Consider the following 16,520-nt stretch of genomic DNA (forward strand, 5'->3'; position numbering starts at 1 on the left):
AACTGCAGCCTTAGCACCCACATACATACATACTCTAGGGCATTCAACAATTTCCCATGTACTCCATACTGTACATTCTTAATATTTTCCACATTCTTTGTCTATCCACTTTGTCATATGCTTTCTCCGAATCCATGAAGGATGCATACAGCTTCTTTCCCCTGTCCAGAAACTCTTCCACTAAAGACCTAAGGATGAAAATCTGATCTGCATAACTTTTCCATCCTAAAGCCTCCCAGTTCGTACTGAACTAATTCCTCCGTTATTTCCCTAACTCTGTCAATAGGTATCCTACCATATACTTTTCCTATTACCTTAAGAACTCTACTGGTTAATTACTGTGCTGTAGCTTATACAGTGCAGTTAAGAAGGTTATGTTGGGGCAGTTGACATACAGCATGAATAATACTGATACATTACTGTATTGGTAATGATATACAGAATTTATTTTAAAGGTAGATTTTCTACCAAGTGACCATATATGTATTACTGCAACATGATTCATTGGGCATAAAACAGAGTTCACTATACGGCAGTTATATAACCTTATCGTACATTATTTGGCAACAGTGTACCACGATTAATTTTTGTATACAGTAAGTACCCCGATGGGTGGTACATTGTGTACAGGTATATACTACCATATTTTTACAAAGTACAGTACACTTATCCTTGTGCTTTTCATTAGCAGTGTAACCGAGTACAAACATTAAACTGAAAATATGGGTAATTAGTTTAAAAAAAAATTAGTATCCACTTAACTTCCTTTATGCACTTAATATGAGTTGGATGTGCCGTGTAATACACAGTAATCCCCCATTTATCCATCATAATTCAACCAAGCCCCTGTTGGATACCGTAATGCATTTCTTGAGAATGCCATCCTCCTCCCTCCCCCCATCCCTCTACAGAGGATACAGCCCTTCATAAAATCCGATGCAGATCTCCCTGTCAGTATGCAAAACTTGTTTCAATACAGATTTTCCAATGGCCACCTTATCACATTCATTATATGATTCTTACACAAGCACTCATACGTTATGTTAACATGACTTTAATTATTCAAAATGTGTTTTCTTTATACATATTCCACTACAGACCTGTTCCATCTATTTCATTCTTGTTCAGTTACAGGCATTAAGAATATTGTTGTTGATTAAAAGTGAGAATGAGATGCACATATGGAGATGAGCACAACCACAAGCTGGTGCTTAGCTATGTAAGTTACATAACAAAGGAGACAGCCAGGCACAATCTGCATGCATGAACATTTAAGATTTTCCACAGGAGGAGGTAGAGGCACTGAAAATATTTTTTTATTTATTAAAATTGAGAATGAGATGCGAAGATGGATGAGTTGAGTTGAGCCAAAAGCAGATGACTACAAAAGTAACAACACACAAAGAGGGCAGGGAACAGTTTAAGGATCTGAATTTCATAAAAGCAGACTTTACTGATCTACCAGAAGATCCACCAGCATGTCATAAAAACACTCCTGCTAATACTAATACTGTACACCAGTCCTTTATGTGACAGCCCTAGCATGTATTCAATATGGATGGTGGGTGTTAGCGCTGAAGTGGTGACATGTAGAGGTGTATAGTATGCAGGAGGACATATAAAGGAGACAGACTGGCATCAATTGCGTGCACATTTACCTTAATATTTTATTATTTTCCACAAAGGAGCTACAGACATGCACACAGCATAGAGGCAGGCAACACAGGCCCCTGTAGAATCTCTGGTAAAGCAACAAAGCCCACAAGCTCCATCATGAACTTACTGCGCGCACCAACAGACGGCTTACTCTCTTTGACTGAAGTCAAGTGGGCAGTGGTCTTTGTTTTGGCAGGTATAATCTATGGTGTGGAGGTGTTGCAGGGAGCAGCAGGTGGTTTAAAAAATTCAGTATCCTTGCTTGATGTCGGTTAATGTAATAAAAAACTGTTATTGCTTTAATTCAGGTGAGGTGGAGGGAGGGAGAGGGAGGGGTAGACCAAGGATGAAGTGGAGGGATGGAGTTGAGAGGTATATGAGGGAGGGGGGGTGAGTTGGGGGGAGGGTAGTCAAATGGTGGGTGACAGAGCGACTTGGAGGCGTTTTGTCTGCAGCCACCCTTTGCGGGATTAGGGCGTCGGGCTATAGATAGATAGATAGATAGAATTTTGCTTCATCGGATATTGACATATGACATGTAATGCAGCGTCGGATAAATGGATATTGCTGTACAGTATATTACTTCTACTACAATTACAGCCCTAAGCCCAGAAACATTAGGAGTACTGTACCATAATGACTCATGACATGACAGGAGTGGCATTTTTTTTCTGAGAATACATCCACTGACTTTCAGTACTTGGATTTCAGGCCAAAGTGGTGCTGGAAACAACTGGGCAAAGGGTCACTACACTGAAGGAGCGGAACTGGTTGACTCAGTACTGGATGTGGTAAGGAAGGAGTCTGAGGGCTGTGACTGTCTGCAGGGATTCCAGCTGACTCACTCACTAGGTGGTGGCACTGGCTCCGGTATGGGCACACTGCTTATCTCCAAGATCCGTGAAGAGTACCCTGACCGTATCATGAACACCTTTTCTGTCGTACCCAGCCCTAAAGTACGTAAAGGGATATTTATAATTTTTCCTGAATATTTAAATAAAAAGATTTGTAATTATTAACTTCATCATAGTAATTTCCACCCTTAATCCCTTCACCAGTGGGAGTTTACCCTGTGCTGAAAAAATATACTTTAACATCATACATAAGGAGTTAGTGGAGCTTGTTTTTAACTTACTACTAGAGGTCTAGTTGGGGGGGGGGGGAGAGATAATTCAGTCACCTAATTTCACATTAAAATAAAGGATTATAATTTTACACATTGTATTATGAGTTTCTTCCCATACTATACAATGAAAAATCTGCCTTCAGGTTTCAGACACTGTGGTGGAACCATACAATGCAACCTTGTCAGTGCACCAGCTGGTAGAGAACACAGATGAGACCTACTGCATAGACAACGAGGCCCTCTATGACATCTGCTTCCGCACTCTTAAACTCTCCACTCCAACCTATGGTGACCTCAATCATCTTGTATCCCTTACTATGTCAGGAGTCACCACCTGCCTTCGCTTCCCTGGCCAGCTTAATGCTGATCTCCGGAAACTGGCTGTCAACATGGTACCATTCCCTCGACTTCACTTCTTCATGCCTGGATTTGCACCACTCACTTCCCGCGGATCTCAGATGTACCGTGCCCTTACTGTGCCTGAGCTTACACAGCAAATGTTTGATGCTAAGAATATGATGGCTGCCTGTGATCCCCGTCATGGCCGCTACCTCACAGTGGCTGCTGTGTTCCGAGGCCGCATGTCCATGAAAGAGGTAGATGAGCAGATGTTGAATATCCAGAACAAGAATTCCTCATACTTTGTGGAGTGGATTCCCAACAATGTCAAGACAGCTGTGTGTGATATCCCTCCCCGTGGAATTAAGATGGCTTCAACCTTCATTGGCAACTCAACGGCCATACAGGAACTATTCCGCCGCATTTCTGAACAGTTCACAGCCATGTTCAGGCGAAAGGCTTTCCTCCACTGGTACACAGGTGAAGGTATGGATGAAATGGAGTTCACTGAAGCTGAATCGAACATGAATGACCTGGTGTCAGAATATCAGCAGTACCAGGATGCTACAGCAGAAGAAGAGTATGAAGATGAGGAGGAGCATGCAGAGGAGGCATAGAGGCCCACAAAGTAAACTCTTGGGGCTGTACTGTAATCTTACACCCTTGTGACAGTTGTTAGAGTCATACCCTTAATATTTTAAAGGTTAATATCTTTACTTTGGTGAGAGTCCTAAGAGGAGAAAATTGGCTTTTTGGAAAGGTTAGTACATTACACACAGTATCCAGAAGTAATAATTTAAATGTTCATATTTGTTTACTAAAAAACTATTTAACTACTGGAAATGTATGTGTCTGGAATGACCTTTACTTTTCTAGCTTTAGATAGCTCAAGAATGAAGGAAGACTTGGTGATTTAATTGTTAATTGAAACAACTGTTTGTGGTGCACTTACTCTTTCAGAAATGTAAACACATGCCTAATTTTTACTATATTAAAGTTAACAAACTACCTGGTGCTAAATTTTAAGAGTATGACCCTAGCTGTGGGTACTACACCTGCCAGTCTCTGTGTTGCCTGGTTCTTGGTTTAGATTAATGCGGATGCTATGTGTAGTTTCAGCTTGCAAGAGAATTGACAAGCCTTTATAAAAAATACGATCTCATCAGCCATGGAGATATGTCTTCACTTGCCTCTACATTGCTATAATTCTTGCCTTGATTTTCCTTATGTTATTAATGTTTTTAGCATTGGATTTCATACTGAAATAATTGAGTTTCACAGTGAATAAACTAACTTACTGTGAATGTTAGTATTGTAATGTACTGTATATGAATTAGTGTATACTTTGAGAGGAGCTAAGTGGAAGAACATTCCATGACACAACGTGCTAATACACTGCCATTCGACAAGTGACTAATGTGTCTTTCACTTGCTTCACTCACAGACGTTTGGTTCAGAACAAAGTCACTTTTGAAAAATTGTGCCGCCATTATAAACCATCTTGGTGAAATTATCTCACAGACTTTTGTTCTAAACCTGGTCTGGAAGAAACGTCAAGCAAGGGATGTGGTAGATCGTGATAAGTAAGAAGGGTGTCAAATTCTGCCAATAAGGATCAAGTGCAATATTCACATATGATGCCTGTATTAGATCCACAGTGACTTGACAGAAAAATTTTAATATTTTTCTTTCAATAAAAAGAGGTCACATCAGGTCCACATTGGTACACCATTCCAACATACAACTTGAGGAATACAATTCTCTTACTCATCAGGATCTTAGCTTATGGCATGTCTTCACTAATTGGCAAGACTGTATTTTATTTCCTAATCTAAGATGACCCTTAATTTTATGCATTAAGACACCTAAAGGTTCTTCTGCACATTTAATGTTCCCTTGTGTGCTATCATCTTGACATCAATTTCTGTATGTATCTCTTCAGTTGTATCTATCCCTCTTCATTTGCATAATTATTTATATGTTCAGTCATTTCATTTTCATGGCAAGTAGGATTATTATCATTTACTACTTCACAACTGCAGTTTTGTCTTTAATAAAGATATTTGTATGGTGCTATGACTTTCATTGAATATACCAGTCAGACTGAGAACTTTGCCTTATGAACTATGGTTTGAATTTCCTGGAGGTAGCTGAGAATTTTCCATTGATGAAATGCTACCAGGGGTATAAGTCATTCCCCTTCTCTTCAATGTTCTGGACTACTGCAGCTGTTGCCTGGCCTTGGGGCATTATGTGCTAAAGGAAGCACTGTAATATGAAACTGGCAGTTACCATTTTACCTAAAACTTATTGCTTTTGCAAATGACAATCAACCAACTTTCTGCATCCATCCAACATCCAGCCCTATAATGCTCCATCTTCAGCACAAAAGCCTGAAGCTAGGCTACTCAGTTCACAGACACTGAAGGTAAGAGTGACTAGTTGCTCAGCCCTAAGGAACATCAAGTGAGCAAGAAACCCAAACAATAAGACACAACCAGAGTATCTAAATCCACTATATCACCAGGCATTTATATTGTTATATGATTTCCATCTAGTGTTATAAATGATTACCTGGGCTATAAGAACCTATTGGCTTGTCACTCACTGTAAAGTGATGTGAAGGTGACACATCATTGAGTGAGTGAGTGAGTGGTGCTGGCACACTCAAAAAAAAAAAAAAAAAAAAAAAAAAAAAGTTTAGAACAAAATATGATATAAAAAAGTGTCAGCTCTTGTATTTCCCTATTCAACAGTACTGTACATGAAAGGAGACAAACAACAGACAGACTAATCAAAACTACAGTACTATCCGTGGATTCATGTGATCTATAACAAAAATGGACAAGAAATGTTTGTAGGCATCAAAATATATGATGGGAATGGTTTCCATGTTCTTAGGCAAAGTGTTTACTATATAAAAAAAAAAAAAAAAAAAAAAAAAAAAAAAAAAAAGTTGGAATGTGTAATTGTGTGAATAGTGAAGAGGCCCAGTGGCTGTACAAACAAAATGATGCTCAAACATTCTTTTTACTCCTGTAGGTGAATGATACCTTGAGTTACAGTTGTAAACACTGTGGGACAACAAATGGAATCAAATGTTTTTAAAATTATAGTTCAGGAATAAACTACAGTATAGTATATTTTAATATAGAGTAATCACCAAAATCCAATTTCTAGATTTCCAAAAATTCCAGCTTTCTAAAAGAATTCTGAAACAATCAATTGACTGAAAAACAAATAAAGGTAAAGAATATATTTAATAAAAAAAAATGTTTTAGTTGCCAGCCTGTGTGAGATGTGGACATGTAGATTTACCATCAGGATTTCAGGTTATCTTAAAGATTTTGTATTACTACTGGATGCTTTATTGGCAGATCAGATGTTACACCCATGGAGTGTAGTTGATCTCTTAACTCTCATACAATCTTTCTGGGCACAGGTAGAAAGTTTCCTTTATGTGTGTTGTCTAGTGTCATGACTACACTGTACACATAGAACTGTCTCTCCAGCAGAATTTGCAAGAGGTCTGCTGGCCTCAGCCTGAATCAGAGAGTACACTTTTGTCCAACCTGATGCATCAGAAAAATCTGTTCGCTTACACTTGCTGTTATATTGAAAAAGTGTCACAGTAGTTAACATTAACTTCCTATCTCAAGATGGACTCACCTGAGCTACAAGACTCGCTTCATTTTGTGTGTGTGTGTGTGTGTGTGTGTGTGTGTGATTCTGTCCTCTCATCTTAAATGTTAGGACCAACTTGCTTAGCCTCAGGCTCCTATGCTCCTCATAGGGCAACACTGGATTGGATGATGGATGGATGGATTCTGTCCCTGTGAACAAAAAAGTCAGCACAGTTTATTCCCAAGTTTTCATACATGAACCACCAAAACTATGATTGTGAGATAATTAATTTGGGCATGGATACAGTGAATAATAAATGGAAATGCCAATTAGGTGGGTTTCTATACATATAACTGCTGCTAATAACAGAAAGTTCCAGTTTTCCAAAAAATTTTCAATATTCCACAAGCCTCGTGATCCTGACCACTTTGGATTGGGGGAATTGCACCGTACTGCAGAAGGTTTTAAAACTAGCTTCATCCAGAGTATGGGCAGCAATCCCGTATTGCAGAAGGTTTTAAAACTAACTTCATCCAGAGTATGAGCAGCAATTGATGTTACAGCGATCCTTTTAGTTTCATGAAGAGCTTCTTACGTGCACCGAGGGGGCGTGACACATGTAAACAACTTTTTTTCAGAATTACATCAGTATTAGTTTCTAGACTGTCCCAGCCTCTGTGGTGTTCTGGTACCATTAGGGTATCCAGAAGCTGTGATGCCAGTGATGGTACAATGGGTTGTAGTGTCACGCCTGCAAAACGCACAGCTTCTAGAGCAAGGCGCAACACTGAGTCAAGCTTAGTTCTGTCAGGAAGGTTTTTCAATTCCCAAGGTTTTGCATCCTGGACAAAAACATTAGCCTGACGGACAACTGCAATGATCTCTTCTAGCCCATGGTAGAAATTGAAGTCTGTGTAATGTCTGGCTACAGTGTTGGGGAGGTTAGCCATCTGATCCACTAGCCTATAGCCAGCAGCTGGCATCGTCTGAAAGTAGTGAGGGCTCAAGGGTGGCACCAACAGGCCAGGATTGAGGGAGGGGGCAGTACAACGATTTAAGAGGTTCCCCAGAATATTTGCAAGCTCACCATTAAGGGTCAAAATTGCTTGTGTGTCACTCCAATTGCTGTCTGAATGTGGTGTTCCACCTCGCAGTAAGAGATAACGTAAACCATCCACAGTGTAACGTTCAATACTTGTCCAAGGACACACCACATTTCCAAGTGATTTGCTCATTTTAGTCCCTTCAACTGTCCAGTGTGAGTGGCAAAGAAGGGAGTTAGGTGGTTCTAGTCCTGCTGCAATAAGTAAGGCAGGCCAATAAAGACCATGAAAACGCAGAATGTCCTTTCCCAACACCTGAACATCAGGAGGCCATACTGTCAACTCAGGGTAGCCAGCAACTGTAAGGTAATTAATCAAGGCATCAACCCAAACATACACAGTGTGATTAGCATCTCCTGGCACAGGTACACCCCATGAGATCCTTGACCTTGGTCGAGATACTGACAGGTCTGGTAACTCACTATCCAGCCATAGGAGCAACTGGTCCTGGAACCTCTTGGGCTGCACTCGCTTATCAAATTTTAACCAGTACTGCAAATCATCCTGAAATTTTGACAGTTGAAACATATAATTGTCCTCACTGCTCCATTCTACAGTATGACCACTCTCTGCACTCACCATTTTTTTCTCACCTGATGGAAGAGTTACTTCTTTTACTTGTGCTTCTGTGAGAAATGTTTCATCAGGTATGCAGTACCATCCACTGTAGTTGCCACGAAAAATATAGCCTTTATCCATTAAAGTGCTGAAAATATGCTGGACAGCTCTTTTATGTCTCTCTTCTACAGTTCGTATATACTGAGTGTAGCCAATGTTTGTCATATCAAAAAGAGTCTTAAATTTCCCAGAAACATCACTGCAAAACTTCAAAACATCACACTGACCAGCAGCTGCAGCCTGTTGGATTTTCAAACCATGTTCATCAGTTCCAGTTGAGAAGATAATCTGGTCTTTTTGTATACCACATAACTGCTGAAATCTGGCTGCAGCATCAGCAAGTACAACAGAGTAAACATGACCAAGATGAGGTTGAGCATTTACATAAAATATCGGAGTTGTTATAAAGAAACTTTCCCTCTTGTCAGATTTAGCTTTAAAAGTTCTAACAAACTGTGTGAGCAACAATCTGCTCCTCATTTCTACATTAATTCTTAACACCTGAACTATAGTTCTGGTTGCCACAGTTTTTCCAATCATCATCTTGAAAAGTAGCTGCTTTGTACGCAGATCAACATATGGGATCAACTCTTGGCTCCACTTCCCTGCATTAATTAGGAAGGATGATTTTGCACTCTGACAGCTAGAGGACCTTGTAGTCTGAGAGAGGCAGGGGGCTGCTTGTACTTGGTAGTATCCTCCTCGAAGAGGGTTATTATGTCTTGACTCTGAAAGTATAAACAAAGGTCAACATTTGACTATTTGAAAATTCAGTCAATACTAAGCCTTATCATCATACACTGTGGTACATAAACTATAAACATATATGATGACAGGAAATGGTGCAAATTTTTTTTTTCTTTTTTCCTGCAGGATGAGTTTTGGTAGCTTGTGTACCATAAGTACAGGGGGAAATAACAACACAAGCATGCATATAATTATACTGTATAAAAGGTATATAAGTAAATAATCAGGCTAGCAGACAGGCACATGCCTCATGGCTGACATTAAAATTTCCTCTGCTGATGTATTTTCTGCCATCAATGGCCTCAATACTGTACTAGCAAGGCATATGGGCCTGATGGAGTCCCTCGTGTTGTCCTCAAGAATTGTGCTTCTGTGCTTACACCCTGCCTCGGTAAACTCTTTTGCCTTTGTCTATCAACTTGTACCTTTCCTGCTTGCTGAAAGCTTGCTCTCATTCAGCCAGTCCCAAAGAAGGGTGACCATTTCCAACGCTCTAACTATCGCCCAATTGCTTTAACATCTTGTGTCTCAAAAGTCTTCGAGTCTATTCTTAACAGAAAAATTTAAAAGCATCTTTCCTATTACAACCTTCTTTCTGATCATCAGTACAGTATTGGTTCTGTCAGGGACACTCCACTGGCAATCTTCTCACCTACTTTTCAGACTCCTGGTCATCCTCCTTTAGGGACTTTGGTGAAAGCTTCGCCATTGCACTTGATACCCTCAGAGGCTTTCAATCGGGTCTGGTATAAATCTTTAATTTCCAAACTGCCCTCTTACAATTTCTATCTTTCTATCTGTGCCTTCATCTATAACTTCCTTTCTGGTTGTTCTATAGCTGCTGTTGTAGATGGCCATCATTTTTCTCCTAGACCTATCAACAGCGGTGTTCCTCAGGACTCTGTCCTATCACCAGCTCTCTTCCTTTTATTCATCAATGACTTTCTAAGCTGCACATCTAACCCTATCCACTCATACACTGATAATTCCACCCTTTGCCTTTCCAATCGGTTCTTGCAACATCTATCTCAACAATTACTTCAACAAACAAGGGATGAGTCTATGGCATACCTAATATCTGACTTGGTTCATATCTCTGACTGGGGTAAAAATAATCTTGTTTTTAATGCATCAATGACTCAGTTCTTACACCTATCAACCCAATAAAATCTTCCACAGGAGAATCCACTAATGTTTAATAATATCCAAAATCCTGTATCATCCTAAACCCCTCTGGTGCTAACTGGGTCGATCGATCCTTTTTCAGGATTACACAAGATCTCTAACGTGATCAACAGAGGGGCTTCAGGGAAAAATTGGGGACAACATGCTCTGCCCCGATTGTGACCTATATCCCTTCCAACCAATCAGAACTAAGTGCTGAACAGGCAGGAAGGAGGATCCAGGCCCATACCCACAATGAGGGGGGGGGCTCCCCCATGGCCCTCTCGTTTCCCCCCTCTACCCCACTACCTTTGTTCCTTCTCCTCCTCCCTTGTCTCTGGCTGCCTCCTGCTCCCTCCCTCCCCCTCCCCCACCACACCATCCTCTATCACGCCGCCATGGTCCCCCCCCCTTTCCCCCCTCCCTGTCTCCCTGGGGAGGGTTATATCCCCCTTACCCACCCTCCACAACCCTGTACTCCCTCTCTGCCTGTCCTCTTTGTCTGGTGACTGTCTGCCTCCCATCTCTATACCCCTGTACCACCCCTCCAGGCCTCTCCCCATCCCACCCCCACCCCCCACCCCCTGTAGTATGCTGTACGCTTACAACTCACACACCCCGCCTAGAGCATTATACGTCACTGTTACTATTCATGTTGCATGTTTTCATTCATTACCAGATTATTGTTTGTGTAATTGTATACACTAATGCATGAAACACAGAATGTATGTTTTTTCATGTTTTTTAATGAATTTCCATGTTTTTTTTGGGGAAAAGCATGTTACTTGCACAATTATGTAATTTTTTTTTTTAATGTGTCTGACTGGGCACAGGCTTCACAGCCAGCTATCAAGGCCAGTCCTCCTACATACCATACACCTCTACATGTCACCACTTTGGCACTAACATCCACCATCCATATTGCATACATGCTAGGGCTGTCTCATACAGGGCTGGTGTCTCGGTATTAGCAGGGGGATTTTTAAGACATGTCGGCGGGGCTTCTGGTAGATCAGTAAAGCCTGATTTAATGAAATTCAAATCCTTAAACTGTTCCCTGCCCCAGCCGGGATTTGAACGTGGGTCCGTTAGGACCGCAGGCCATCTCTCTACCGATTGAGCCACTGCCTCCCCATAAAGGGGCTGAGACAAGGCATAAGATAATCAGAGGGAATTTAATTAGGCTAAGTTGATGAAAGAGGACAGGAAGGTTGAGAATGAGATAGCTAGAAGGAAAACAGGCTGCACAAAAGTCAATTCAATGGAATATTTTGGGAACACCTGGAATTCTCGATACTTTCAGATCCCATCCAAAAACATTTGCTGCCTTTTAACAAAACCTACAGTTTAGTATTGTGTATGGATGCTGACATGACCTTGCTGACTGACTTCCATCACAGAACACCTTCATTGCTGTACAGTAGGATCTGCTTGAAAAGCTATGATTAACATTTTTATATAGCCTGCCAAAGGTTTTTTGCCTATGCTTATCTTTTGCACGCTTTAGCTTCTTTTTTTCATTCCTTGAAATTCTTACAGCTACTTGATTTGACAGCTCTGAGAGGAGGGGATGGGGCGGAAGGGGTGAGGGGAAGGGGTGAGGGGAGAGGGGTGAGGGGGAGTGGGTGCTGGAGTGTGTAACACCAAGAAAAAGATTTTGCATGTTTTTGCTTTTTTTTTTTTTTTTTTTTTTGACAGCTACACACCTTTGAGAGAAGGGGATGGGGGGGGGAAGGTGGGGAGGGGAGAAGTGTTGGGGGGAAAGGGGGTTGGGAGTAGGTGAGGAACACTGACATAATTATTTTGCATACTATAGTTCAAAAAAAAAAAAAAAAAAAAAAAAAAAAAAAAAAAATTGGGCCAGAAAATTCTGAAAGGGGGGAGGAGGAAGAGGGGAGGAAGAGAGGGGGGATGATAGGAGTGAGTGAGGAAGGCCATAGGAGGGGAGGAATGAGGGAGGAATGGAGTGAGAGCGAACAAAATACGAGAGTCATGCTGCCAACTTTGATGGGCTATAGCTCATGAACCAGTTGATATAAAATGCTCTAGTTTTAGCATAAGGTGCATAAATTCAAGCTCTAAAACTTGGACATAACATTTTTTACTTCTGCAAAAGTCGAAAAATTGGCTCCATATGCAGATTTTCACGCCGGTTCAGTCGATCGAATTGCATACTCTAGGGGTTAAACACACTTGGGGTTTCATTCTCTCGGGACTTATCTCGATAAGATCATATTACATCTCTTGTAAAATCTGCTGCCAAGAGATTAGGTGTGCTAAGCCAACTCCATACCTTCTTTACCCCTGCACAGTTGTTGACTTCATACACAGGTTTTATTCCCCCCCTGTGTAGAGTATAACTCTCATGTGTGGGGAGGCTCCCCACATACAGCTCTTCTCAATCAAAGGCTTTTCGTCTCATTCACTCTCCTCCTCTTTACTGGCTTCCTTCAACCTCTTTCTCTTCGCCGCATTGTTGCATCTTTATCTCTTTTCTATTGCTACTTCAATGGTCACTGCTCATCTGAACTGTCTGTTTGCATCCCTCCACCTCTATGATGGGTGCGTAGCACCCATCTAGCAACAAACTCTCATCCCTTTTCTGTCCAACTCTCTAATGCAAGAGTTAACTGTTACTCCTAGTCCTTCATTTATGCAACAGGTCAACTCTGGAACTGTCTCCCTCTGTCCATATTTCCTACAGTACTCCCTATGATCTCCAGTCTTTCAAACGCAGTGTGTCCAGACATCTTAAAATGAACGGATCTCGAATTTGGCTCTTTTGTATTGTTTTTGTTTTTTTCTTGGAAGGAACTGTTTGCGGGCTCCTGGCCCTTGGTTCCTTCTTCCTTGAAAAAAAAAAAAAAAAAAAGAGAGAGAGAGAGAGAGAGAGAAAAAGTAGGTACAGTAGCTGGTTTCTTAAAGAAATAGGAAGCTAGATGAGCAGGTATTGTAAATACTAAAATTTTATCAACACACGACTAAAAAGAATAAATGATTATCAAAGTGTGTATCAAGACAAAGATAATGAGAGAATGAAGAAAGGAGGACTCACAACGAGGTGAAAGAACAAAGAAGAGAATGTACAAACAAGAAGACGATGGGAGAACGACAATAGGTTGACCAAATATGAGGGGAAGGATAAAAGGAATCCATGCAAATAAAGCTGATAGGAGAATAAAGACAGCTAGATAAAAAATGGAGATGGGGGGAAGGAAAATTAACAGAGTTTATTAACTCTAAAGTCCTATGATCATCTACTGATGTGTTAGGGCCTTGGTACATACAGTCCTATCATCATCGATCATACACAAGGTACCAAAAACTGGCATGAGATATCCTGACTTCTTTGATGATGTGTATGGAGCCTAGCCAATGGAAAGTACAATATCTGGTGGTGTTTGCCCTGACTGGTCCCCCTAGATGCCGTGGAGAAGAGTCTTCCCCCCCCCCCGCCATTTCTCCACATCCCTCTGCTACATTGGGCACTATCCTCAATTTCTCCTCCCACTCAAATCACCCCCCATACCCCCTCTAGACCACATTGGTTGTATGTGGCAGGAATATTCCCTCCCTTTCCCTACCTCCTAATGACCCCCCTCACACTCCCTCCATCTCTCTATTCCTCCTTATGTCACCCCATTCCTGCTCATAGTGAGGGGTGGCTTTTTTTTTTTTTTTTTTTTTTTTTTTGACAGTTGAGAGTACAGTAACAATTAGATACATGATACCCTCTTCAAATTTATGGGACCAAAATTTACTTTGGTGCATTTTTTTTTTTTTCTCTCTTTCTATACGCAAAGAGTAACAATGTTTATTTTTGGTGTTCTTTGACGACTGATAGTACGGTAATCAGTAGACATATGAGAGTAAAGTATACATACTGTATTCTGGCATGTAAAAACTAGCTCCTGAAATTTAAGAGATCAAAATATACCTTGGGGAAAGTTGAAAAATCGGACCCTAAATGCGGTTCTGGGGCCAGGCAGGGTGGCAGCATTGCAGTCTTTAGAGGTTTAAGTAAATGGGAGGACAATGACAGGGAGACTGAGAACCACAAGATAACAGATGCTGTGCAAGAGAAACTGACAGGTGCATGCAAAGAGGTACCATAAGATGGAGAAACCAAGCCGGCACAAGGGTAACTGGGCCAGTGCTATGTTATGGATAGATCTTGTGAACCTGAAGTACTAAAATGGGTTATATCAGCTCTTTTGTAAATACTGTATGGTATTCAGAAGCAAAATATGCCACATTTCACACTTCTGTGCAGTATGTACAGTACTTCTATCTATATATCTATTGCCAGATGCCATAATCCCGTAAGGGGTGGCCATTTGACTTTGAGTTATTTGTTTTATGGGAAGGGGCACTAACCCTCCACCAATCCACTTGTTGACAAGTAGGGGGCACGTGTGGTTTGGTTATATGGTTACCACCCAGTGCTATAAATGGTTTCTTGGGCTACAGAAAAGCATTTGGCTTGTCACGCAATGTAAAGCCACCTGTAAATGGAAGAAAAGCAATAAGAACTGACAGGAAAGATGGGAGAAATCGGAAGAGAGGAGGGCAGGCACAGAAAAAGAATGATAAAGGCTAAGGATGAAGTAGGCAGCACTATATCAAGTGAGTGGATGATGGTCGCCACCACCTACCACTTTTTTCATTTTCATTCGTTGCCAGACGCCATGTATCCCAAACAGGGTGGCCAAGGGCTTAGAGTTAATTGTTTTACAGGGAGGGGCATTAATCCTCCACCAACCCCACCTGACACGTAGGGAGAACGTTATGCCAACAGCATCTGGTGTTCCCAGGCGGTCACCCATCCAAGTACTAACCAGACCCAACGTTGCTTAACTTCGCTGATCGGACGGGAAGCGGTGTACTCAACGTGGCATGGCCGTTCATGATTAATATATTTGATAAAGCATAACTATGGTCTAGCAATCTCAATGCTTTGCCCCGTCATCTAATCTTATGGCAAGTCTGGAATGAGAACAAAGTTGTAGAAGCCAGGTATATTGGAAAGTGATGGGAAAGCTAACAATTTGGGAGGATAATGAACAGAATGTACTGTAATGAAGCTGGAAGGGAAATAATGAACAAAGTGTAATGATCCATAGTCACTGACAGAATAAGTAGAAGAAGGCTGAGAATAAGATGGAAAGTTAGGCAAGAGAATGTAGCAATGGATGCAAACTTAGTAGGATTATTAGAAAAGGGCTGAGACGAGGCACAAGAAAATCAGAGGGAATTTAATGAAGCTAGGTTGATGAAACAGGACAGGAAGGTTGAGAATGAGATAGCTAGAAGGAAAACAGGCTGCACAAAAGTCAATTCAATGGAAAAATGTAGATATGAAGACCAAGAACAAGACTGAAAGGATTGTAGAGCATAAAAGCTACACAAGAGAATATGAAACCTGGAGAGAGAGAGAGAGAGAGAGAGAGAGAGAGAGAGAGAGAGAGAGAGAGAGAGAGAGAGAGAGAGAGAGAGAGAGATGAAGAAAAATTGATGGGAAGATGATGAGAGGAGGACTGATAATGAAGAGCAAAGATAACAGTGAAACTATATAAAAGTGTTTCTTGCACAAGATCAACTCCTGTTGCAATGAGTGAAACTTTAGGGTAGTACAGTAATTTGATAACTTGTGTAAATAAAAGTTACCATTATAGAAAACCAAGTCTGGAGACTGATCAGTATATATTCTGTCCCCAGGTATTGGCATAAGTTTATGTAAGGTAACCATGTGGGGAGCAAGGTTACCCGATTCTGAGTGTCTCATGGAATTTTCCGAATCATAAAACTGATGTTAATCATAGCTTTTCAAGCAGATCCTACTGTACAGCAATGATGGTGTTCTGTGATGGAAGTCAGTCTTCTTAAGGCAAGGTCATGTCAGCATCCATGCACAATACTAAACTGTAGGTTTTGTTGAAAGGCAGCAAATGTTTTTGGATGGGATCTGAAAGTATTGAGAATTCCCAGTGTTCCCAAAATATTCCAAATCTCAAATCCAACACATGTTTTAATATGACTGGATAAAATATTACCGGTACCTAGAGAAAGAAACAGATATTGTACAAATGTACAAGAAGTGGAGGCTTCAAGGCCTTTCAGTTAATGCTCTTGGTATAATGTGG

The 16,520-nt window shown here is 41.0% G+C and overlaps 2 protein-coding genes and 1 non-coding gene across 3 annotated transcripts in view; 1 reads left to right on the forward strand and 2 right to left on the reverse strand.

Moving 5' to 3' along the window:
* Window positions 1-5,182, forward strand: part of LOC145414256 (tubulin beta chain) — a 32,408-nt gene extending 27,226 nt beyond the window's left edge. The window contains exons 4-5 of the mRNA XM_080283855.1: window positions 2,368-2,612; window positions 2,926-5,182. Of these exons, the coding sequence (XP_080139981.1) occupies window positions 2,368-2,612; window positions 2,926-3,738 (1,058 nt within the window). The 3' untranslated portion in view covers window positions 3,739-5,182. The remainder of the gene's footprint in view (window positions 1-2,367; window positions 2,613-2,925) is intronic.
* A 2,120-nt stretch (window positions 5,183-7,302) lies between these two features.
* MetRS-m (Methionyl-tRNA synthetase, mitochondrial) lies at window positions 7,303-9,126 on the reverse strand. The gene has a single exon (XM_080283776.1). The coding sequence runs from the start codon at window positions 9,007-9,009 to the stop codon at window positions 7,303-7,305; it is 1,707 nt and encodes a 568-aa protein (XP_080139902.1). The 5' UTR covers window positions 9,010-9,126.
* Window positions 9,127-15,166: 6,040 nt separating this feature from the next.
* LOC145414319 (5S ribosomal RNA) lies at window positions 15,167-15,285 on the reverse strand. The gene has a single exon (XR_013899858.1). It is a non-coding gene; the product is annotated as a 5S ribosomal RNA (ribosomal RNA).
* Between the last annotated feature and the right edge of the window lie 1,235 nt (window positions 15,286-16,520).

The sequence above is a fragment of the Coenobita brevimanus genome, chromosome 98 (genome assembly GCF_032717465.1).
Source record: "Coenobita brevimanus isolate Jiangsu-jjx chromosome 98, ASM3271746v2, whole genome shotgun sequence".
NCBI lineage: Eukaryota > Metazoa > Arthropoda > Malacostraca > Decapoda > Coenobitidae > Coenobita > Coenobita brevimanus.